Genomic DNA, 25343 nt, shown 5'->3' on the forward strand with positions numbered 1-25343 from the left:
CTTCCTTTGCCGTGTAACCCTGTGTTCCTGCTCACCTGTTCATGCATCTTCACCAGCAGCAGGGGCATCTCCCCCCTTGGTATTTCTGGTGTAAATTACTTGAGCTCTGTGCTTTGAAACCAGTTTGATAAGTCCTAGGAAGGAAAGATAAGGTTTTCACATAGTATCTCTATGAAGTACTTAACAGATTAAAATATAGAGGGTGTTATACCTCCAGTTCCTGATTATCATTTAGTTTTACTTACCTTTTAAGCTTATGTTTTAACTTTATTTGCTCTTAGGATTTACTATATTTTTCCTTTCCTCTTTTTTAACGACTGTAATTTTAATAACCATTTCTGGGGAGGTGGTGTAGCTCAGTGATACAGCACTTGCCCAATTACAAGGCGCTAGATTTAATCCCTAGCACCATTAGAGGGGAGAAGGGGGTGAAGCCAGTGGTGCATGCCTATAATCCCAGCTACTCAGGAGGCTGAGGAAGGATGATCCCAAGTTTGAAGCCAGCTTCAGCAACTTAGCAAGAACCCTATTTCAAAATGCCCCTGGGTTCAATTCCTGATACCCACTCCCCGCCGGCCACCAAAAAAAAAAAAAACAAAAAAACCAAAAAGCATTACTTCCATAATATACTATATAGATTCAGTTAATTTGTACTCATGCCCAAAGTAAAATTATGGCAGTAAGACCAACCATTCAACCTTAAACTTAATTTATCAATAAGAATGACTGTTTAACCCTAAATGTTTTTTTTTTTTTTTTTTTAAACAAGAACCATAACCATATTTTCAAAACATTGTGAGCCAGGCCCAGGAACACATGCATGTAATCCCAGCTAACTGGGAGGCCAAGGCAGGAGAACCACCAGTTCAAAGGCAGCCTCAGCAATCTAGTGAGACCCTGTCTCAAAAAGGGCTGGGGATATAATTCAGTAGCACAGTACCTGTGTTCAACCCCCAGTACAAAAGTAATAATAATATGACTAGGATCCACAGCATAAAAATCAAAGCCAGTGGTCAAGTATTCCTCCTCCTGCCCTTAACTGTTTTTCCAGTAAAAGCACTTAGCATGGCTAACATGAAGACAACTCAACCCCTAAAGTACACCATTACAACACATCCCTCACCTTTACTGAGGAGCTCCTGAAGGGCCGCCCTGGCTAGGGAACCTCGAATCTTCAGTCTCTCTGAGACGACAGCTGGGGTTATAAGCTTATAGTTGGGAACTTCCTTACAGAGTTTGTCGTAAGTAGCTTTGTCAAACAAGACTAGATTGTTGAGCTTGTCCCGAACTTTTCCTTTGGACCACTTCTGCTCACAAAGACAAAAAGAAAAACTAGTTAAATTCTGACAGACGCACCTATCCTTTCAAAGCAACATCCGTCAAGGGTCTGAGAAATCTCTTATGTTGTTTACCACCAGGAAGCTGCAGGCTGCAAACTAAGATATATATTGAGGGGTATGGAATATGGGCAGAAGCCCAGAGGATCTGTTAAAAAGTAACGTGCTAATCAATGGGATAAACCCTTTATACACATTTACCACTCTATCCTTCAAATTTAAAAAATAGCGATGGAAACGTAATAAACGTGGCTCTAAAACCCACAACCCGAAAAAAACACTTCCTACACAAGTCATTGATTAAGTCCGGGGATGTGACTCAGTGTACAGTGCTTGTCCAGCATGCATTATGGCCTGGGTTCGATCCACAGTACCACAAAAAACAGGTCACGTTTATCACTAGCATGCGGCGGAGGGCGCCCCCACTGTCCCAGGAAGAGTTCACTCCTACCTTCTTTTTGGCTTTGCCCCCAGATTTGTTCACTGGGTCCTTGTCTTTCTTGGCTGACTTTCCGGCATCTTTCTTCTTCTTGTCATCCTTGGGCGGCTGCAGGACAAAAGCAAGCAGGTCTAACGTAGTCCCATACTCTCCAACTACACTCCATCTCCCAACGCCGCTCAAACCAGAGCACATGGGGCAAGCAATTCCGGCGCCCAGCCCGGCGGTGCAAGTCCTCCCGCTCAGAGTCACCTCCACTGCGCCCCAGCACCGCCCGGCTGACAAAACCCCGCCGCCCTCACACCCGCGAAGCTCACCATCGCGAAGACTGGAGAGCAGCGGCAGCTACTGCAACCTCGTCAAGATGTCGGACAAAAAGGAAGCTCTGACCACCAACAGGCCCAGAAACCTCCGCCCGCCGCGACTACTTCCGGGGCGGGGGGCGGAGCTACGCCAAGGAAGTCCTGGGGCTGCGCTCTCGCCCTCTCGCCAGATGCTGGATGGCGGAAGTGAACGCCAGTGTCTGAGCTGCGCACTCTAGATACTGCCCCTTGATTGTTGGACTGCAGCTAGTTATGAAGCAAAGGGCTGTCCTGGCCCTGAGGAGTACAGCAGTCCTGATGACTAGCTGTCCAGTACCACTAGCCCCAGGCGTGTAGCTTCGAGTGCGCAAGCGCCGCAAATAGCAAGCTGCGGGGCTAGGAGGAGAAAGCTGGGGTGCTGGCCGAGGCGGGTGCTGTGACGGCGGTTCCGGGGCGGGATTTCGTGAAGAGGCTGGACCCGAGTTTCTGAGCGACGGGGGCTGCAATGGCGATTTTCAGCGTGTATGTGGTGAACAAAGCTGGCGGCTTGATTTACCAGTTGGACAGCTACGCGCCACGGGCTGAGGCTGAGAAAACGTTCAGTTACCCTCTGGATCTGCTACTCAAGCTACATGACGAGCGTGTCCTGGTTGCCTTCGGACAGCGCGATGGCATCCGGGGTGGGCTAGGCGCAGGCCCGGGGGGCGGGACCCGGTATTGCGGAAGTGGGCTGGTGCGTAGGTGCGGGATGGGTTTTAGGGTGTTCCCGGGTCCCTGTGCCCTGCTGGAATCCCTGGCTTGGAGCTTCGCTGACCCTTGGTCTCAACTCTGCAGTGGGCCACGCAGTGCTGGCCATCAATGGTGTGGACGTGAACGGCAAGTACATGGCCGACGGGAAAGAGGTGCTGGAGTATCTGGGTAACCCTGCTAATTACCCGGTGTCCATTCGATTTGGTCGACCCCGCCTCACCTCCAATGAGAAGCTCATGCTGGCCTCCATGTTCCACTCGTAAGTTCCCTCAACCCTTCTTAGAGGGTTGGCCTTCATCTGGCTGTACGCTGGCTGGCTTAGTGTGGTTCTGTGGGCACTTTGGGCAGCAGTGCTAATCTTTCTGTACCTCTTCATAAGCCATTGGTTCTTGTATTATGAAAACTGATCCAGTATGTCTGGTTTCTAGGTAATACTGACAGTCGTGTGACCTTGCCTAAGTCAGTTTCTCTTTTCTGAACCATAGTTTCCTCATCTATAAAGCAATTGAATTAAATGACCTTTAAAAATCTTGCTTTCAGCTGTGGTATGAGATGTGCTGACTTGAGCCTAGCCACCGGCTAAGCAAGCATTCCCCAGTGTTTCTTTTACCCGCAGTTTTCAATGTAAACGTTTTCTAGTCAATATATAATGTAAATTGGGCATGGTGCACACGCCTATAATCCCAGCTGCTAGAGAGGCTGAGGAAGGAGATTGCAAGTTGCAGGCCAGTCTCAGCAACTTAGTGAGATCCTGACTTAAAAGTACAAAGAACAGGGGGCATTGCTTAGTAGCAGAGCACCTCTGTGGGGGGAAGAGAACAATACAATATATGCAGAAGTCAAATTAAATTTGACACTGCTGCCAGGCAGTTCACACTATCTCTCCTGACTATTCTAAGCTCTAAAGTGAACTCCTCCCTTACAGCATTGGGGGGATATTCCCAACTTTGCCTCCTTTGCATATAGGCTTTTTGCCATTGGCTCCCAGCTGTCTCCTGAACAGGGAAGCTCAGGCATTGAGATGCTGGAGACAGATACATTCAAACTGCACTGCTTCCAGACACTGACAGGTATGTGTCTCCAGATAGGCTAGATGGATAGATGGGACAGGGTGGGCCAAGGGATTGTCCAAAGACTGCTTTGGTAAGCAAGGATGAGGGTGGTGTTCAGTTTTCTGGGACAGTGGTACACATATATTTAGTTTTGAGAATCCAAAGCCAATATGCAATCTGAAGCTGATTTTGTCTACATCATCTGGCATTCTCTGCCCTGGTTGTCCCTGGTTCAGATAACTCACCTGAATGTCATGTTGCACACATTTTGGGAGGTGTATTGTCTAAAATGAAATATAAAATCCAAACGAAAGTAGCCTTTGGATCATACCATTGCTTCACTCCCTTAATACAGAGTTTGTACTCTGCATGACAGTTTCTGCTGAAGGATTCCAAGACTGGAAGGAAGTGGCAGAGCTAGACCTCAAAGCCTGATCTCTCAGTTACCTGTGTAGATGCACAACTTTGACTTTTCTGCTTTAGATGGCAACAATGATAAAATAGCTTTGATAGTACTTTATAAAATTGAAAATACAGCATGATGATTGCTGCATTCTCTACCCTTTAGTAACCATTCTTGGTTTCTCTCCAGGGATCAAGTTTGTGGTGCTGGCAGATCCTAGGCAAGCTGGAATAGATTCTCTTCTTCGAAAAATTTATGAAATTTATTCAGACTTTGCCCTCAAGAATCCATTCTACTCCCTGGAAATGCCCATCAGGTAAGTAGCTTCACTCCCCAGATACTGATCAAAGCTTGTGCTCTCCCCAAAGTCTTTTGAAGTATGGCAGAATATTACTTTTAAATAAGACAACAGTAACTAACCTTTGGAGAATCCAAAAATTTTCCTTGGGTTCATGTCCTGAAAGTGTAGTTTTCACTGATTCTGCTTCTATATCCAAAATGGGGAAAGAGCATCACAGTTTTGTTTTTGTTTTTGTTTTTGTGTGTGTGTGTGTGTGTGTCTCCTGGTTCTGACCTAGGTGTGAGCTGTTTGACCAAAACCTGAAGCTCGCTTTGGAAGTGGCAGAGAAAGCTGGGACTTTTGGACCTGGGTCATAGGTTAAACCTGTAGTGGACCCCGCAACCCCCAATTCTGAGAGATCCTGTAGTATGGGTTCTATTGTTTCCACTCCAGCAGAGGTCCCAGCAGCCTTGATAGTGTACTTGAGAATGGGAGGATGCTGATGTCTTATACTGATCCCTGAGCCTTAATGGTATGCTCTCTTCCTTTCTGTATATGTTATGGTCCTACTTCCCAACTCTGTACAGATTTATTTATGGAGGAGGTAGTCCATAAGTGCTATAATAAACATTCCTTTGATCCAGTGTTTGCTGTCCTGCCTGATAGTCTTGGGGGAAGGGCTCAAGGAGGCAGAAATGGTAAAGGAATTCTGGGAAGTTGAAATCCTATATTTTGGCAGAAATTATAACATATGTGTTGATGCAACACTTTGAATCACAAACCTTGATTCTAGTCCCAGAATTGACTATCAGTGAAACACTGTCATACCGTCCCCCTCCATCAAGTTATATAACCTGCCTGCAACCACCAGTTTCATCTCTAAAATGATGATTAAATTACATAGTGTTCAACCGAAGGCATCGGAGACATAAGCTTAATGGTATCCATCTGTGCTTCAGCTTTCCCACTCCAGGGAAATGAAATCTTTCCATTTGGGATGAAAAGAGCAGGTACTGATGAGTAATTTCCCAAGAAAAACCACCTCAGCTTTTATTACCCCTTTTGAAAGAATGAGTTAACTGTTTAGTATCAAATCTAGTTTTAATCTACAAGTCATCTGATCCTTCCATCCGTATCCTGTACTTTACTCGAGCTATTGATGAGAATGGCGGCCTTCTGTCTTTCACTGGGACTTGAGGTATTGGTTATAGCTACTGCCCACTGCTGAGAGGCCTCAGGGCAGAGCAGAAGTCACAGGTTATTGGTGCCTTACAGCTACAGGGATAGCCTCACTTTTGGTGGGGATGGGCAGGACAGGGACAGGGTAGGGCTCAGGAGAGGAAGAATGATACAGGAGACACCTGACTGCAGGAATTTCCTGTTCCTTTGAAGGCAGGAAATAGGAGCAAATGGAGTCCAAGAACAAAAGTTATGTTTTAAATAGAGCATAGGATGGGGAGCTGGGACCTCATTAGCTACTGATAACTTCCAGTGCCACCTGGGTGAGAGAGAAGGCGCAGAAACAAAATCAAAGCTTGAGTGCTAGCCAAAGGGAACACTCCCTTTCTGTACCCCACTATACAAAGGGAGGCCATTGATGAGAGGGTGCTCCAGAGCCTGCACTCTCTTCACTCTGCCTTCTTGGGCACTCGGCCCATCTTGGTGCGGATGTTTCGGAGCAGGAAGAATGCAGCTGTGCTGGCCGTACATATCACTTCAGCTACCCAGAAGGCTGTGCTCCAGCTGTAGTGCTTAGCAATGGTGCTGAAGGGTAGCCCAGCCAGAAATCCGCCCACTGTCAGAGAGGAGGGAAAAGCCTGAGCCATTCGTAGAGGAAAGCCTGTGCGCTGCCTCCTGCCTCTATCAGGCCTGTGTGCAAGGCACAGCGGGGGCAAGACAGATATTCTAGAGGGTATCACTTACCATTGGCCATGAGTCCCACAATAGCATGAGAGGTGCCACACAAATTGGGAGGGGCACTCTCATTGGCTATGACTCCAAACAAGGCAATGGGACCATAAGAGGAGAAACCAAAAACAGCTCCCAGCACCAGGATCCAGATCTGCAAGGGTCAAGTGGAGTGCATGAGTCATAAAACCTGCCTGCCTAACTACCTGCCCACCCCAGGAACAATAAGTGAAAGGACAATAAGTGACCCTCCTCACCCTACTCCCCAGTACAACTGACAATACAGAGCCAGAGTACCAGAAGCCATCACTGAGCCAACCTAAGGACTTAGGTGGGCAAAGGAAGGCAGTACAGAAGTCATCCCTTCAAGTGGGCTGCTGTCTTTTTCAGAATTTATGCAAGCTGGATTGGCTAGGGGCAAGGCAGAGGGACAGGACAGAGGTGAGACAGACCAGGAGAGAGAATATAGGCACCTCATGCTCCGTAAAGCCTGTGAGCTCAGCAAGAGGGTGGAGAGCTGGAGTCCAGAAAGCAACATCCTAGAAGCAGAGAAAAGAAAACCAGACCCAGAGTGGAGGAGGGGAACCAAAGTACAGAGGAGAACTGAGGTACAAACAGAACTGAAAACAAAAATCAGAAGCAGAGAAAGGGCTGGCGCCGGCTAGAGCCAGAGAGGGAAAGAGCACTCTCTCCTTGTGCCATGCCTCCACCAGGCCCTCTGTGTTTACCTTGGGGGAGTCACTGGTCACTGTTACCCGGAAGAGGTACATTGACACTGTCATGCCAGCCATCATGAACAGCAGTAGGCCATGGCGAGGGTTCCCATAGACAGACAGCCCCGCCTATGGATACAAACACAGTGATGTCAAGCCCTTAAAGCAGGGCAGAGCACCCCCATTCTGGACTCTGACACAGCAGGGCCTCTGCTGGCAGCTCTTTGGCAATACCATCACAGTTCTTGGCCTCAGGCAGCCCTGAGAGGCCCTAGGACCTGCTCATTGTGTTCTGAGGCCAAATTCCATCATCCCTTCCTCCACCTTTGGGCAGGCACAGGACACGTGCTGGGGAGCTGCACCCAATCCACCCCCACCCCCAGTTTTCCTGTAGCAGTGGAGAAGCGTATAACTAGGCTGAAAGAGAATCTGACTCTGGCATCGGTTAAAGCCCTTTCCCCTTCAGCCTTATTTCCACATTCCTAGAGAAGGGTAACCTGGAATCATTCTAACCTCACCCAGCCCAAATACAGCATGTGCCAGCCAGCCTGTATCCCAGGGTGTCCTATCCCAACCACGCAGGGAAGACTCAAAAGGCCTTTTGCCCACTCACCTTTGCCATCGCCCGGTCTGACAGGTAGCCAGCTGCAATGCTGCCTACAAGTCCCCCAACCTCCAGGGCACTCACATAGGAGCTACCTGCAGGGGGAGTTGTGGGAAGAGAAGGGTGGGAAGGTGTTACATGTTGGGCTTGTCCCATAATGGCTTAAACCCAGAGGGGTAGAGAGTCCCCAGGGGTTACCAGCCAGTGCTGCCAGAGTGGTGCCCAGCCTCAGGGAAAAAATAAAGAGGGTAAAGGGAAGTAGAGTCTAGATTTCCCGTCTTCTGCATTGGTTCCTGTCCTGATGCCCAGCCCTATCCCAGCGCTCATCTTACCCACAAGGGCAGACTGTCCTTTCTCCTGAATAAGGAAGAACTGGCCCCAGTCTGTACAGCAGGTCTTTACTCCAAACACCACAAGGTAGCCAGTGGAGAGCACCCACAAATAGGGGGACAGCAGCAGCTCCTGTAGGGTACTCTCTTCCTTCGAGGAGCCTGAAGGTAGGAACATAGGAACGGGCCAGGCCTCAGGCTCTGCTCTTGCTGCCCCGCCCCCATTGCACCCCCACCATTCATTAACCAGCCGCAGGAGCAGAGTCCATGGCATAGCAGGATCAGTGAGTGGTATCCCCTTAAGCCTCTGCTGTTCTGTCCCTGACTGCTACAAGCCTCAACAAATGAAAGAGAAACTGAGGACTACGGCAGATGGCGGAAGGCACCCAAACCACTTAAATTGAGGATACTATCCAGGATAGGGAAAGGTGTGCTGTCGTGCAGAAGTATCAGGATATAACATGAGTCACAGTATCTGTTGACTCTGCCTCTCTGGACAGAGTTTTAGTTATTCCCTAGAAAACCTCCATTGCCACCCCTTCCCCTATTCCATTGGCTAGCACAGAATGAGGCATAAGACTAGTCCTGAACAAAATTCTGCCAAGTGAATGGTGAATGAAGGTGCCCGGTGGTTGGTTTGGGTGGATGCAGGCTCACCCTTCTTGCCCTTGGAGGGGGTAGGGTCCAGGTTACGAAGGCCAACATCAGCAGGTTCATTGTGGATGAGCAGGAGACAGAGGAAGGAGACAACCACACACAGTACCCCAGACAGGGCCAGCGTGCTGCGCCAGCTGTAGCTCTGGGCGAGGATGGTTGCCAGGATAGGGCCCAGCCCTCCAGCCAGGTTCATGCTGGTTGACAGAATGGCCCACCAAGTGCCAAACTGAGATGGCTCAAACCACTGTGAGGCAGAGGAGGGCAGAATAGGTGCCTGACCTATAGCCCATGTTGATGGTGGGACACAGGGCAGGCCCAGAAGCTCACATTACAGGGATGAGGGAGAGGGTGCTTCTACTTGGCAGGGCCAATTCCTTCGTCTGCCACCTGATCCCACCAGGCTCCTAAAATATCTTGACAAGCAATAGGAGCTGGACGGGAACTCCTGAGGAATCTGCTGTGGGTTAGGGGCAGAGCGGGTGGGTAAGAAGGGGTGTTCCCACATGCTCTTTAGAATCCTGTATGCCAGTCCACACAGGCTTGCTGGAAGCACTTACCTTCCGCAGGATCTTCCCACAAGGGGGCCAACCCAGCCCCTGTGCCAGGCCATTAAGGAACCAGAGTGCAGCAAAGACAGGTACTGTGGAGCTCCAGGAAAAGACTACGTTGACCAGGCCAACCAGGAGCAGCCCCGAGGAGAAGAGCCAGCGAGCACTCATCTGGTCGGACAGCACCCCACTCACAAACTTGCTGATGGCATAGGCTGCTGACTGGCTGCTGGTGATGAGCCCTGCAGCGGAGGGGAGCAGGGAGCAGGACACCTGGGGGGTTAGGGCAGAGCAGAGGCACAGGAGGGATGGAGGAAGGCATGGGGTCAGGTGTATAGAGGTGCCCAGCAGGGTGAGACAGGTTCTTTCCCAGAGGAATAGGAGGAGCTGCGCTGTAGTCTCGACATTCACGGGGCCAGCTACCTCTTCTGCCTGCCCCAACAACCTCACTAGCCCCAGGCTGACCCCTGACTTCTCAGCCTCTTGTTGAGTTCCAGTTGCAGCTATCAGGGAACAAGAAGGGAGCATCTCCCCTCCCTGGGATCTGCATATGCACCGTGACCCAAATGCCAACCCAAGTCTTTAGCAGTACTGTTGCCCCACCACTGAACCCGTACGGGGTGATGGGCTCAGGATTAGAGTCAGGGGCCTTGCTTCATGCCAGGCCACATGAAATCAATGAGCCAACTTCCTAGTGCTCAGTGTCAGTAGCGAGCTCTCATGCTGCAGCTTCTGCATGCATCCACACAGGTGGTGGAAACCTTGCTTAGAGCCCCCAAACAAACAGTGCCTCTGAGGGCACCTCTGGGTTACAGGCACCCATACCCCAGATGGGCAGTCCTCCTCAGTCCTTTACCCACACTATGTACACAGACCTCAGAGCCTTTTCATCTGGCACATGCCCGCTGCCCCAGCCCTGCTTTGCAGACCCCTACACACATACTTGATACAAGCCTGCACACTGCACTGTCACTAATTATGTGCCCCGCTGTTTTTTTGTCCCCAGCCCACCACCCTGACCTTCCAGAGCTCACCCAAATCATCCTTGTCCAAAGGGATCTCTTCCACCAATGATGGCATGACGAAGGAGAAGGTCTTACGGTTGAAGTAGTACAGGCTGTAGCCCCCAAACATGGCTGAGAAGATCACAGCGCGGTAATAGCCATAGCTTTGGGCTGCCATGGTAGAAAAGAGCAGTCCCTGTCGGCCAGGACACAGCCTCCGACCAAGCTCTTGCTTGCAGCTCTCAGTGCTCAGATCTGCTGAGTTGTGTATTTTTTTTTTTTTTTTTTTTTTTCTGCTCCCTCCTCCACCCGGCCTCCTAGGCTCCCTTTATAGCTGCCTTCTGGACAATCATTAAGCCAGAGGTGGCTCCTAGGGAACCCAGTGTCCTGAGGGAGACAAGAAAACAGGAGATTACTGAGTACCAAACTGGGGAGTGGGAGGGTCCCAGAAGGAGGCATGCCTGTGAGCCAAGCCAGCACCCTGTGTCCTCAGAATTTCTGCCTTTCCTCTTTTTCTTTGTCAGCTTGCCTGTGCAACCAGCTGTGATTAAAGGCTCAAGCTAATTACTTTTGTCTGCAGGAGCCCAGGGGAGTCAGGGGCAGGATGAACAGAGCTGCCCTCTCTAGCCCTGCTCCCTCAGTCACTGAGCCTTCTCATTCACTCATAGAAGGTTCATTGAGGGCTTACTGGTTGGGCACTGCAGTAGATGCTAGATTAGTTTCTGCTTTCTCTACTTCCCCTCCAATCAGACATCCCCCAACAACCCCACTTTCAAGCCTTGTAGAGCTGACCTCACTCAATGCTTAGCACACAATGGGGCATAAAGGTTTCCTGATATAATAGTACCCCCTTATCCTCAGGGGATTCATTCCTAGGCACAGTACTCTCCCCTCTGACAGTAATGAACCTTATATGTACTTTTCTTTCTTAGACATACCTATGATAAAGTTTAATTTGTTAAATGCAGCAAGATATTAACAATAATAAAACAATTCTAACAATATAATAAAAACTTAAAACTTATTAATCGTTTTCTGAATTTTCCACTTAATGTTTTCCTACTGCGGCTGACTTCAGTTAACTGAAAAGTGAAAAGTAAAACCCTGGATAAGAGGGGACTCCTGTAGTTGCAGAATTTCAAGCAGGGGAACCCCCCCCCCCCCAGTTCGACCCACAGTGTCACGCAGAAAGTCCCACCAAGAACCGAGGTCTTAATGGGGCCCCTTCAGAGCTGCCTCTCGGTCCCCATTACCCTGCAACGTCAGTCCGGGATTCCGTCTGGCTGGAGTTTGCAGGGGAACTGGGCGGTCTGTGGGCGGAAAGGAGCACGGCCAAGCTCCGGGTGCAGTGCTGAAGCGCTCTGCCTCCCGGGCCCGCAGCTTGCCCCGGCTTTTCCGCTCGGTTGGGGCGGCAAGTGGAGCAGAAGGCGTGGGCGCGAGCTGAGCCGGCGACCGCACGTAGTCTCCGGAGGCCCCTCGCTCTGGCAGTCAGAACCTCGGCCGGGCAGGGCAGCCAGGCGGCGAGGACGGGGAGGGCAGAGGCGGCGGGTTCTCGGCACCTGCCCAGCTCCAGTGTCCTCGAGCTACCCAGGACACCCGACTCCCGGGCTGGGAACCACCAGGCCCGGGTGCAGCAGCAGAAGAGATTGGCAGTATAAAAAGGGGCCGCCAGCGCCTCGGCAACCCCCAGACCCAGGAACTTTCCCCCACCCCGGAAAGGGCAGCCGCAGGGGCAACCCGGGTTTTAACAAAAGTTAGGGTTCGCCAACAATGGGGACCCAAGACCGAAGATTCTGCCTCCCGCCCCGCCCTCAGGTGACGCCCTTCTCCAGCATACCGCCTCCTACCTGCACAGAGGCGGGAGCCCCGCTAAGACGGGCGGGGCCAGGCCAGCCGGCACTGCGCGTGCGCCGCGGGTGGGGCGGAGCCTCCGCCTCCACCTTCGGGCGCCGAGCAGCCAGTCTGCCCCTGGGATGTTGTCTTAGCCACGTCGGTCACGCTGCTACTTGTACCGGGACAACGCCCCTTAGGAGCTGGGCATCGTATGTCCACTTCTTAATTGGTTACATTCGGCAAACCAGCTTCTAGTGAGTGCCTCCCACTACCAAACACACGCGGAATATTAAGGTAAAAATCATTGTTCCCAAGTTGCTCACAGCCTGCGATGCGAAGGCTTGTAGGAATACTCGGAAGAAGTTAGTGCAGTCCTCAGCACAATTTGAAATTTTATCTTGTGGTCAGACAAGAGAGAGAACAACATGGCCATAGTGTTCAAAGGACCCGTCCTTGAGTAAACCTCAAATTCTAATCCTATATATTCTAATCTGTTGTCTGTAACCAGGGTCAATATCTATGATTCCCGTTTTTGCTTGGTGTTTTGGTATTGGAGAGTAAACCCGAGGGCGGAGGTTTTACCACTGAGCTACGTCACCAGCTTTTTAAATTTTGAGATAAGCTTGAACTCGCTAAATTTTTAAGGCCAGCCTCGAACTTGCAATCTTCCTACCTCATCTCCTGAGCCTGGGATTACAGGCATAGCCACCAAGCCATGATTGTGATCTTGTTTCTTAACCAACCTCATAGTTCTTTGTGAAGACTTAACAGATGATATGGATGAGAGCTCAGAAAGTTGAGGTAAGTGTTCTCCACAACAGTGACTTTCACCTGTTAAACCAAATTCGAGACCAAGAGATTTCTGAAATAAAAGGGTTTATGCTAGGTGGGCACGTGTCGCACGCCTATAATCCTAGCGGCTCGGGAGGCTGAGGCAGGAGGATCACAAGTTCAAACCCAGCCTCAACAATTTAGCAAGGAAAGCAACTCAGTGAGACCCTGTCTCTAAATAAAATACAAAATGGGGCTGGGGATGTAGCTCAGTGATCAAGTACCCCTGAGTTCAATCCCTGGTACCAAAAAAAAAAAGGTTTATGCTAGCCAGGAGGAAAGACCCATCCTGGGACAGCCACCAGCAGCAAGATTAGGTAGCACTTGGAAATATGTCTCCTGGATCTAAAAAGTCAGAATATTTTATAATGAAATCTGTGGAAAAGAAGGCTTAAATTGTTTGCATTGAATCTACATTGGCTGTAGTAGATGTAGGCCAACTCAAAGTCGTCAAAATTTTGGGATAGTGTATACAGTCTACAAAGAGAAATATTTATTGTTTCTGGATTGGTTGAGGTTGTAAGCAAAATGCATGGACCTTAATGTTAGATCTCTAGGAATTTTGTTTGTTTAAGGTATTGGAGAATGAAACCAGGGGCTACCACTGGGCCACTTTTTTTTTTTTTTTTTTAACACAAGCTCTTACTAAATTGCCCAGGCAGAACTCAAACTTGCTATCTTCCTGCCTTAGTCTTCCAAGTCACTGTAAGTAGCTGAAATTACAGTCTTGCACCACTATGCCAAACCTCTGGGAATTTTGTTTTGTTTTGTTTTGTTTTGTTATCAGGGATTGAACTCAGGGGCACTTAACCCCTGAGCCACATCCCCAGCCCTTTTTTGTATTTTATTTAGAGATAGGGTCTCACTAAGTTGCTGAGGGCCTCACTAAATTGCTGAGGCTGGCTTTGAACTCATGATCCTCCTGCCTCAGCCTCCAGGCAGCTGGGATTACAGGCGTGCACCACTGTGCTTGGCTATCTCTGGGAATTGAGTCGTTTTCGACATTAGTTCAGGAATGTGGAGCAGTTTGGGGGAACTATGTCTTGTTTTGTCCTGAAACTTTTGAACTGTTGACTGATTAACTTGTCTTATCTCTCCTCTCGATCTTCCTACCTTTGTAGTGGAATTTAGGACATCTCACTTTTTCTCTTATCACACCAAGACCACAGAAGAATGGCTGAAGGAATTGTGTTTCAAAATTGAAAGCAAAGATCTTTTAGACTAGGGCAGGTGGTCAGGGATGGCAGGAGGGGGAGATGAGATAGAATGGGAAAGAATGTTGCTGGATTTCATTACTTCATTATGTATCACACATATTGAGTGGGAGCCTAGTATATTCTAGGCACTCTATTGTGAGTGAGGTACAGGAAAGGAACAGGGACTGTTTCTTCTAAGTAAAAAAGAGGACTGGGGAGCTAGCTCAGTGTTAGAGCTTTACTTAATATGCTCAAGACTTGAGGCTGAACCCCAGTGCACACACAAATTAGAAAAGCAACATGGTATGAACACTCCCTACTTTACCTACAAAACGTGGGAGCCATTGAGCTTTTCCTCCTTTCTACCTTTTAAGGTTTAACATACACACAATAAAGTGCAAAAAGTGTATGACTCTTATGTGTAACAGCTCAGTGAGTTTTTTGTTGTTTTTCAGTGTGAGGCATGGAGCCCACGGTCTTGTGCATGCTGCAAGCACACTGAGCTACACTTCCAGCCCCTATTTTTTTAAAACATAGGTTAATACCCCTGTAATTACCACCCAGATCAAATTAACAGTCCTGTCGTTTTATTTTGGAAATTTTCAAACCTACAGAAAAGTTGCAAAAATACTCTTCACATTTCCAAAAATTTAATGTTTTGTCAAGTTTACCGAATCTCTCTATATGTATGTATGTGTGTGTGTGTGTGTGTGTGTGTATACATATATGTATTTGTTGTTGAACCATATTATGCTCAATAAAATCTATTCATTAACATGTAGTCCATATTTAAATGTTTCTAAATTTCACAAAGATGCCTTTTTAGAACCTCTTTTTTTTTTTTTTTTTTTTTTTGTACCAGGGATTGAGCCCAGGGATGCTTAACCACTGAGCCACATCCCCAGCCCTTTTTATTTTTCATTTTGAGACAGGGTCTCACTAAGTTGCTTAAGGCCTCTAAGTTGCTGAGGCTGGCCTCAAACTTTCAATCCTCCATGTCAGCCTCCAGAATCACTGGGATTACTGGCATGCACCACCATGTCTGGACCCTTTTAGAGCTTTTTTAAAATCCAGAATCTGTGCTTGCTTTGGCAGCACATATACTGAATTTGGAATGAGACAGAAAAGAGTAGCATTGCCCCTGTGTAAAGACGATACACAAATTTGTGAAGCATTCCATATTTTTTTGATGATGGTAAACTTTTAATAATCTGGATAACACTGGCTGACTGGCACCATTTTGGCCATCAGTACTGCAGCTAAAATGGAAGAAGATGGCCACGGTGTTCCTTGTCTGGAGATTGTTCCCCTATGAATTCCTGGGCTCTGTCTTCTAATTTACATTTGCTTGAAATTATATGAAAATAGTTTAATGAAAAAATTAAAATTTTGGTTTCAAATCACAACAAATTAATTAAATAAATAAAATCCAGAATCTAGCCAGGCACAGGTGCACATGTGTGTAATTCCAGTGACTTGGGAGGCTGAGGCAGGAGGATCTCAAATTTGAGGTCAGTTTCAGCAACTTAGCAAGACTTTGACCTTGTCTCAAAGTAAAAAATAAAAAGAACTATGGATGTAGCTCAGTGATAAAGCACCCAGGGTTCAATCTCTAGTACTAAAAAAATAAATAAAAAGACCTGGGGCTATGGCTCCGTGGTAAAGCACTCCAGGTTCAATCCCTAGTACCAAATAAAAAAATAATATAATGATTAGTATTATTGTAGATTTATGCATTTTTGGTAGTTGCACAATCACAGAGGGCTGGGGACTCGAACCTGGGTCTCCAGCATGACAGTCAGGCACTCTAGGAGATGAGCTGTATGGCCAGCACTAGATTTATGCATTTTTAAATTCAATATATTATGCCTATCACTATCTATACTAATGTTCAAATTATCCCATATTTGAACATTAATGTTCAAATTATCCCATATTTGACCATTAGGATTCCTGTGTATGTTTAGCTTTTAAGTGTTTTCCATTGTCAAAATCATACATTATCATTAGAGTAAATTTGGAAAAGACAAAAAAAATTTAAGTACCAGATAGAGGTTGTCACTTAATATTGAGTATTGGTGTTTTTACCCTTTTTTTGACTACATTTGTGTGCATATACATGTAGATATATTGCTTATATGTGTGTATGTTAGAATATATATATTCTATAATTTTTCCATTAAATTGAAACTATCCATTTAAAACTTGTCAGCCTCCAAAGTTCAATCCCTGGTTACCCCCCCTCCAAAAAAAAAAAAAAATGCAGATTGTAGCTTGTTGAAGGGCTACTACATACAATTAGATTTTAAAGCTTCTAATGTTGAATGTTCCTAAATATTCAATGGTTTCTTTAATTTCTTGTGTGGTAGCACAGCAAACTGGTAGAAATTAGTATCAGTAGTAAATTTGGGGTTTTTGAGGATGTTGCATTTTGTTTTCTTTTAATTTTATAATAAAATTTTTTAAGAATTTCAAAAACTTAAAAAAAAAAAAAAAAAAAAAAAAAACTTGTCAGCCTCCTCCCTAAGAAAGGGCCGTGTATGAGCTAGGTATGGTGGCACACAAGCATAATCTGGAGGCTGAGGCAGGAGGATCACAGATTCAAGGCCAACCTGGGAAACTTAGTGAGACTGTGTCTTAAAAAAGAAACCAAAACACAAAGAAACCAAGACACAAACAAGAAACTACGTACCTTTTGCCATTACACCCAGCTACTGTTTGGTATAGAACAGATGCTCTGTAGTTACAGAACAAACATTCACACCATCTCCACAGTTTTTTTTTGTTGATGTTATTGTTTGTTTTGTTTTGTTTTTTCTTCTTTTGTAGTGCTGGGAATTGAACCTCGGGCCTCATGCTTGCTAGGCAAGTGCATACCACCAAGCTACACCCCCAGCCCTACACACTTTTATATTTTGATTTTTTTCCCACTGTAGCATAAACCTTTTTTTTTTTTTTTTTTCCCTTTTGGCAGTATTGTGTATCAAACTCAGTGCCTTATAGGAAAGAACTTTACCAATAAACTACACCCCCTTCCTCTAGCACAGATTTTTTTTTTTTTTTTTTTTCTGTTACTGGGGATTGAACCCAGGGGTGCTCTACCACTGAGCTATATCCCCAGCTTTCTAAGTTCTTATTTTGAGGCAGAGTCTCACTGAGTTGGCCAGTGATCCTTCTTCTTCAGCCTCCCAAGTGGCTGGGATTACAGGTGTGTGCCATTGTGCCTGACCCTAATGTAAACATTTTTTAGAGTTAAGGACTTTGAGCTCAGCGGAGTGAAATACTCAAAATACTGTTTGCTAAGTGTTTGCTGTTGAGCAATAGACGGAAGGGGCAGAACCTGGGCAGAGCTGTGGTTCCCATGTGAAGGGCTTAGAGTTCCATCTAGAGGGAGAGGAAGGGAGTGCACTGACAGGGTTAGGTCCTGCCTCCATCACGATTGATGTCAGTAGCGGGGTGAGGGGGAGGGACAGGGTTTCACCTCAGCAGGAGCTCGAAAGTCTGGAGGTTCGCTGGCCACATGTGAGAGGGCAGAGACACTGCCATAGCTCTGAACACATCCCAGAAACACAGTTTAACAAGGCTTCACTCATGCAGCATCAATGTAGGTACAATCCTCAACCTCCTTTCAGTTGCAAGTCATGCCAAGGTACTTTCCTTCAGTTTCCTCAAGTAAAATACGGACTATATGACATGAGTATGTTTGGCTGAGGGAATTAAATGAGAAAACATTCCAAACTACATTATGGTGAGGACTTAGAAGAAACTTAAATGTTAGTTTGCTCCCTTTTTTTTTTTTTTGTACCAGAGTACCCAGAAGTGTTTAACCACTAAGCCACATACCAAACCCTTTTTATTTTTTATTTTGAGACAGGGTCTCGTTAAGTTACGTAAAACCTCCCTAAATTGCTGAGGCTGGCTTTGAATTTGCAGTCCTCATGCCTTACAAGCCTCTGGGATAACAGGCATATGCCACCATACCCAGCTACTACTTTGCTCATTCTTTTTCCCCCCAGAAAGTTAAGGAAAAGAAATGATGACATTCCAAAGAAGTAAGGTCAACTTTAAAAAAGGATAATAAAAGTTAGTGTATGAGCAGGCACCTGCTTGTAGTCTCCACTATTCCAGAAACTGAGGCAGGAGGATCACTTGAGCTCAGGAGTTGAAGACTAGCCTGGGCAACACAGCCAGACTTCACCAAAACAACAACAAAAAAGGAGCGAGCTAATATGAATAAATGTAGTTCATGTCGCATACCTGAAAAAGAAACTATCATTTTGGTACTTATTTTCTTAATAGAAAAGTTTTAATATTAACCTTCAGTTAAAATTATGAAACTGGGAATTATACCAATAATATTTTAAAATATACCTACGTCTCAGCTACACTCTGCCATATATTGTAAAATAATTTTCACACTATAATAATCCCAAGTGGTGGCATTTATGTTTAAGAGAAAAGCACAAAGATAGCTTTTAGAAGAAAACAAAAATATCTGAAGTTGTGTCCCAATGTCGAGTTACCATATGCACTTTGCAAACATATACTCATTATTAACTCAAAGCCAGTTATTACTACAAGTAGATATAGTAAGAAAAATTTTCAGTGTAAAAATACATACCAATTTGTAATCAACTGATTTAAGACTATTTTAATAACAATTTGGGGCTGGGATCGTGGCTCAGTGGTAGAGTGCTTGCCTCGCACATGTGAGGGACTGAGTTTGATCCTCAGCACCCCATAAAATGAATAAATAAAGTATTGTGTCCATCTACAACTAAAAATTTTTTTTAAAAAATAAGATTCATAATTTGAATCCCATAATGTAAAACGATCCTACAAAGACATTAAATTAATTTCGAATAGAAATTTCTACAACAGTAACCAAACTTTCCTTCTGTTCCTATTCTCTAGTAAATGCTTTCTTTTGCTTAGCTTTTACAGTGGCATCAGGAGATACTGATTTGAAGTCAAATGGTGTTATTGCTACAAGAAGACTTTTTCTTTGTCCTTTACATCTTGAACTTGTCTATTATAAAGAAAAGTCATATAAAGGTCAAGGATGCGACTCTTGCAGCTTTTCAATGGATAATGAAGACACAGGTTTGAAACAAAAACTGAAGGTCTAAGCAGGATATTTTCGTGGCAGGATGTCTTTGTGTATTACTTCTATAATTAAAAGGATCAAAGAAATTCTTTCTCCTGAGCAAAGAGCTCATTTCTGCGCTCATGAGCAAGAGTATCAGACCAGGAAGCACTGGGCACCACGAATAAATGCAGGTAACAGAAACGGCTCACATGGCTTGATTCCCTCTTGGCGAATGTATCAGTTAGAAATAGATTCAGCTGCTGGTGACAGGAAGCCAAATGACAGAGCCCTCCCTAGCAGAGATTTCTTTTCCTCCCATGTCAATAAGTCCAGAGCGAGGCAGGAAAGGACTGGTGTAGCTGTTCCACTGCCAAGGAGAACTCAAGTGCCTTTTGTCTTTGGGTTTCATCACCACACATGAAGCGCTTCTGTGCTTCCATATTTGTCTCATGGTTCAAGATGGCCCCTGCAGCTCTGGCCATCACATCTAAGTTCCAGGTAGGAAGTAGGAAGAAGTGAGATGGGTACAGTAAAGAAAAAAAGCACAGCTGAGTCAGCCCCCTGTACAGAACTTCCCTGGAAGCCCCACCTACGGCTTCTGTTCTGTCTCACTGGTCATCCCTAGCTGCAAGGGAAGCTGAGAAATGCAGTGTCTTCAAGGAACACTTGTCCCCAAAAATGGAGGCATCCCATTCTAAAGGAGAAGGAAGGGGTGAAACTGAATCACAGCTTCAGCTACTGTGAGAGGAAAATGCATGTAAAACGGAAACTCAGGGGGCAGCTGAGGACGGCCACACATGGAGGCCTCTGGGCAGTCACTCGGCCCAAGTCCACCTGTCACATCCTCACTGAATGTTCTGAGAACCGTCACCATCCCCTCGTCACAGGCAGGGAAACGAGGCCCAGCCAGACACGTTCACTTGCCCACATTACACAGTCAGGAGGTGGTGGGTTTGCACCCGGAACACAAGTGGCCTCTTCCAGCATGTGTGTCTTACAAGTGGTGACAATGGCAGCTGCCGCATGCCCTGCACCAGCACTGGTTTAGGCACATCATATAGATGAACTCAGTCCTCACCGCCGCCCAATGAGGCAGGTGCTGTAATTGTCCAGAGAGGTGGAGTGACCTACCTAAGGCTGCAGAGCAAGTCTGCAGGTTTCTTTGTGGGTGTCGGATCGATGGGTGCTCTTTACTTCCTTCTCCTGGTGATCCTCCACATTCTCTGACCCTCCCACCACAAACCTGCATTACTTGGGAACTTAAATAAAAAGACAACACCCCTGGGGAAAAAAAAAAAAAAACTGAAGGTCTAATAGCAAAGGCCTTTTGCTGTCTCTCCTATAGATGTGGCTCTCCCACTCTTGTCCTTCAAATTCTGCATGGTATCTTGTTCCAGAACCACTAACAAAACCTTCTGCACATCACACTTGTTCTTCAGAATTGCTTCAATCAATATTTCACCTGGCACAGCATCTCTAAGTAACTCTCTCATGATCAAGGCATGAATAAAGACAAGCTTCATCAATTCCACTTGGTAGATGGTTCAGAAGGGAATTGGAAGAATCTTTCAGGTCTTCATGATCATACTGTTCTATAGGCTCAACAACTGAAGTCTTGTCATGTCATGAGTAAACAAAGTTCTTGATAAAATAATCATCCTCTACAGACTGACCATAGAGATCATCATCCTTAAAATCTCCATAATAGTTATAGCCTCAGACATTCCCCTGCCAGGCTATGGCCGCATGTAGGGTATTAGCCACAGCACCTTCCAAAACACCCCACTCAGATATTGATAAGGTACCAACTGCAACCTAAAGACCATTTATGTGCCACCGTGGCTTCCAGCAGGCCTGTGCACCTGATTTTGGTACTTGTTGATAGAGTCAAAATGCCAATCTCTTCCAAGTTCATCTGGAGTCTTAAAATAATTCCAGTCAAAATCCCAACCTAGGGGCCTGGGGAGATAGTTCAATTGGTAGAGTGCTTGCCTCGCAAGCCCAAGGCCCTGGGTTCAATCCCCAGCACCGCAAAAAAAAAAAAAAGAAAGAAAGAAAGAAAATCCCAACCTAGGCAGGCTCAGTGGCACACTCCTGTAATCCCAGTGACTCAGGAGACTGAGGCAGAAGGATAGCAAGTTTGAGGCCAGCTTCAGCAACTTAGTGAGGTGCTAAGCAACTTAGCGAGACCCTGCCTCAAAATAAAAAATGAAAAGGGCTGGGGATGTGGCTCAGGGGTTAAGTGCCCCTAGGTTCAATCCCCAGTACCAAAAAATAAATAAAAATTAAAAAACACCAGCCTAATTTCTTGGAAACTGAACTTTAAACATCATCTGGAGGAATAAATAAGCATCCAAGCAAGAAACTTGACCAAAATAAGAAAAGCATAAAGAAGAGAATTTCCACTATCAAACATGAACAGTTCTGGGGCTGGGGTTGTAGCTCAGTGGTAGAGCACTTGCCTAGCATGTGTGAGGCACTGGGTTTAATTCTCAGCACTGCATATAAAGAAATAAAATAAAGGTCCATTGACAACTAAAAAAATATTTTAAAAAATATTTACAGTTCTAAGGTTTTATAATTATAACTGATTTGGAGCACAGGTAGATATGTAAAAGGAATAAGATGTACTAGAAACAGACCGTTATACACATCTGATGTTATGATAAGGTAGACATCCCAAATCGAACAGGTAAATGAATTCATTAATAAGTGGTATAAATTGTCTAGCTATTTAGAAAAAAATCAAGTCAGATCTTCACTGTGCATCCCACACAGAAAAAATCAGAGAAATTAAAGAGTACCATTTAGCCAAGTGTGGTAGTGCACTCCTGTAATCCCAGTGACTCAGGAGACTGAAGCAGGGGGATCACAAGTTCAAAGCCAGCCTCAGCAATTTAGCAAGGCTGTAAGCAACCTAGTGAGGCCCTGTTTCAAAAAAATAAAAATAAAAAGGAGTGGGGGTGTGGCTCAGTGGTAAGCATTCATGGGTTCAATCCCTGGTACCAAAGAGGGAAAAAAATAGTACTATTTTTAAAAAATAAGTTATTGGGCTGGGGAGATAGCTCAGTTGGTAAAGTGCTTGCCATGCAAGCACAAGGCCATGAGTTCGATTCCCAGCACCACCAAAAAAAAAAAAAAAAAAAAATTATCCAAATGAGTCATGAGTCTCTGGATGAGAAGATACTTTCCAATCTTAAAAACAACTGAAGAGCTAAGTATGGTGGCACACACTTACGATCCCAACTGGATGACTTGCTGAGGCAGTAGGATTTGAGTTCAAGTCTAACCTAGGCGATTTAACACAAACTTCTCTCAAAATAAATAAGGGTTGGGCTGCAGCTCAGTGATAGAGCACTCCTGGGTGCAGTCCCCAGTACCACATAAAAGACAAAATAAATATACAACATCCACCAAAAGCCCTAAAGAAATCACTGGGGAGTAGGGATATAGCTCAATGGAAGAGTGCATGCTTAGTATGCTTGATGGTCTGGATTCGATCACCAATCCTGAAAAAAAAAAAACTAAGAAAAGAAAAATAAAAAATTGCCACCCAAGAAAAGAACATTAGCTTCAACCATTAAAAGAGAATAGTAATAATGAGTGAAGATATTTTTGATAAGATGTAAATAGCATGGGCTGCTGGCTTCTAGTCCCAACCCAAACCCTATGTCAGAAGAAGGGCAGGCTGGGGTTGTGACTCAGTGGTAGAACACTAGCCTAGCACATGTGAGGCACTGAGTTTGAGCCTCAGCACCACATAAAAATAATTAAGTAAAATAAAGACATTTTTAAAAAAAGGTAGGGCTTGGAGTTGTGACTCAGTGGTAGAGTGCTTGTCTGGCATGTGTGAGGCCCTGGGTTCAATAACAGCACCACATATAAACAAATAAACAAAAGATACATTGACAATTAAAAAAAAAAAGTAGAAGAGGGAGCTAGACCTGGACGTGATGGTGCATAGTCTTAGCTATTGAAGACAGACACAGAGGGACCAGTTAAGTCCAAAAATTTGAGGCCAGCCTGGGCAATTTAGTAAGAGCCTGTCTTTAAAATAATTAAACAATAGGAGGAAAGATGGTGCACCTGTCATATTAACATCAAAACGTGGAGGCATTCCTGGAAAATGGACAATAGGTTTCTGTTTGTGGGGTGAGGGTAGTGGGGGACAGCCCAGAGTGACAGGGATGAGATAGGGCAGGCTAGGAGACCAGGTAGGAAAGAGTGTTTAGGTCTTCAGCCCTCTCTGCTCATGACCTTGGGCACTCCATTGTTTCCCCTTGTTACCATTTAAGGATAGAAAACAGCAGCCACTGAATGTCAACAGGTAGGTGGCTTCTAAGCTTTCAACCAGGTACTGGCTGACTGGCTAGAACCTCGCATTTTTTCCACTAACACCTGAAAGGCAAACCTGACAGGAAAAGTGATTCTAAATGTGAAAGACAGCTCTCCCAAGTGGGAGCTGGGATACCTTAGAGGATTTTAATATCAGAAGAATCTCTGCCTTAATTTCATATCCCTCATCCAAACACAAACCTAATTCACAAGGAACCCACATGCTAGGACCTGGGTTTTAGCCCTTCTTCACAGGTCCACCAGCCAAGGTGGAGAATATCCAGGGGGATATGACATTAAAGGGTAAAGTCTAGATATCTTGGGAAAGGAATCAATATGAGATTAAAATCAAATTGAACTGTTTATAATAGACAAGGTAGATTAGTGGGCCAAGAAGTTAAAATTCAACCAATTCATATTCTCAGGTAAAAGATTCATTTAAAAATATGAGGAAAATCATTAAGGACACTTTCTTTTCTTTCTTTTTTTTTTTTTTTTTTTTTTCTTTTCTTTTTAATACCAGGGATTGAACCCAGGGATACTTTACAAATGAGCCACATCCCCAGCTCTTTTTAATTTTTGTTTTGAGACAGGTCCTTGCTGGGGCTGGCCTCAAACTTGCAATCCTCTTGTGTCAGCCTCCCATGTCACTGGGATTACAGGCATATGCTATTCTGCCTAGCCAGGATAATTTTTAAGGAGTAAAATGGTCCTGAGATAGCTGGAGATGGTCTTCCTCCACTCTAGCTGCCTGCTATGAGAGCAAAAGTCGGGGTTTTTTGTTTTGTTTTGTTTTGTTTTTGCAGGGTACTGGGGATTGAACCAGGCAAGCACTCTACCAGCTGAGCTATATCCCCACCCCAAAAGTTGTTTCTTTCTGAAGGAAGTTAACATGATCCAAAAACTCAAATTATTTCAGCTTTTTACATATTGTGCTTGGCATTCAAAAATAAATAAACCAACATGGATTGAAGAAGACAAGAAGTAAGTGAACATCGAGGAAAAAGTACGAATTGAAACATAACTAATGAGGGTCCAGAAAATGGAGTTATCATACACAATGTTAAATATGAATTACAACTAGGGTGAGGATGTAATTCAGTGGTAGAATACTTGCCTAAAATGCACAAAGCTCTAGGTTCCATCCCCAGCATTATAAAAAATAAAATAGCAATTGTGATTAAAATGCCCCCAAAAATCAAATGTCCAGCAGAGTAGAACTATAAAAGAGACTACCTTTGTCCATTCTCTGTTGCAGATAACTCGGTACTACAGACTGGCTAAGTTATAAAGAAAAGAGATTTATTTTGGCTTATGATTCTAAAAACCCAAGGACCACATCTGGAAATGAGTTTCTTCAATATAGGGAAAGACAGGCATGTGTATCTTTTTGTCTTTCTCCCTTTTATAAAGTCACCAGTATTCAAACATAGGACTCCACCCTGATGACTTTATCTAATCCCAATCAACTCCAAAGTCCCCACCTAATAGGTCATAATTATAATGACAGTAAAAGTAAATGGGTTACACACATCTATGATCATTGAATCCTTAACAAAGGTGCCAAAAACATACACTGGAAAAAATACAGGTTTTTTTATTGCTTTTTTTTTTTTTTTTTGTACTGGGGATTGAACTCAGGCAATTTACCACTGAGCTATATCCCCAGTCCTCTTTTATTTTTACTCTTTATGGGATTGGGGATCAAAGCCAGGGCCTTGTGCATGCAAGGC

The 25343-nt window shown here is 45.2% G+C and overlaps 3 protein-coding genes and 1 long non-coding RNA gene across 9 annotated transcripts; 2 read left to right on the forward strand and 2 right to left on the reverse strand.

Annotated features, from left to right (window-relative positions):
* Positions 1-24: 24 nt before the first annotated feature.
* On the reverse strand, positions 25-2234 carry RPS25 (ribosomal protein S25). Its single transcript, XM_079103127.1, has 4 exons — positions 2094-2234; positions 1789-1884; positions 1124-1307; positions 25-134 (listed from the first exon to the last, which is right to left on the reverse strand). The coding sequence occupies exons 1-4, from the start codon at positions 2094-2096 to the stop codon at positions 40-42; spliced, it is 378 nt and encodes a 125-aa protein (XP_078959253.1). The 5' UTR covers positions 2097-2234; the 3' UTR covers positions 25-39.
* Positions 2235-2583: 349 nt separating this feature from the next.
* On the forward strand, positions 2584-5207 carry TRAPPC4 (trafficking protein particle complex subunit 4; the record flags this gene model as incomplete). The annotated part of the gene is made up of 5 exons (XM_079103126.1): positions 2584-2758; positions 2913-3087; positions 3795-3898; positions 4473-4599; positions 4862-5207. 5 exons carry the CDS (start codon positions 2584-2586, stop codon positions 4938-4940), a joined length of 660 nt encoding a protein of 219 aa, XP_078959252.1. The 3' UTR covers positions 4941-5207.
* Positions 5208-5645: 438 nt separating this feature from the next.
* SLC37A4 (solute carrier family 37 member 4) lies at positions 5646-12128 on the reverse strand. Of its 5 annotated transcripts, none has more exons than XM_079103120.1 (10): positions 11580-12128; positions 10357-10581; positions 9332-9564; positions 8775-9018; positions 8121-8279; positions 7798-7883; positions 7200-7313; positions 6945-7010; positions 6487-6625; positions 5646-6358 (listed from the first exon to the last, which is right to left on the reverse strand). In XM_079103120.1, exons 2-10 carry the CDS (start codon positions 10502-10504, stop codon positions 6192-6194), a joined length of 1356 nt encoding a protein of 451 aa, XP_078959246.1. In that variant the 5' UTR covers positions 10505-10581; positions 11580-12128; the 3' UTR covers positions 5646-6191. The 5 variants fall into 5 exon arrangements, with proteins under 5 accessions (XP_078959246.1, XP_078959244.1, XP_078959245.1 ...); XM_079103118.1 differs by having other exon boundaries at positions 10357-10713; XM_079103119.1 differs by lacking the exon at positions 11580-12128 and adding an exon at positions 11525-11541 and having other exon boundaries at positions 10357-10713.
* Positions 12129-12180: 52 nt separating this feature from the next.
* LOC306639500 lies at positions 12181-22840 on the forward strand. Of its 2 annotated transcripts, none has more exons than XR_013757674.1 (2): positions 12181-12960; positions 19122-22840. It is a non-coding gene; the product is annotated as an uncharacterized lncRNA (long non-coding RNA). The 2 variants fall into 2 exon arrangements; XR_013757675.1 differs by having other exon boundaries at positions 12181-12453.
* The last annotated feature ends 2503 nt before the right edge of the window (positions 22841-25343 follow it).

This window comes from Sciurus vulgaris (genome assembly GCF_902686455.1).
Source record: "Sciurus vulgaris genome assembly, chromosome: 11".
NCBI classification, from domain to species: domain Eukaryota; kingdom Metazoa; phylum Chordata; class Mammalia; order Rodentia; family Sciuridae; genus Sciurus; species Sciurus vulgaris.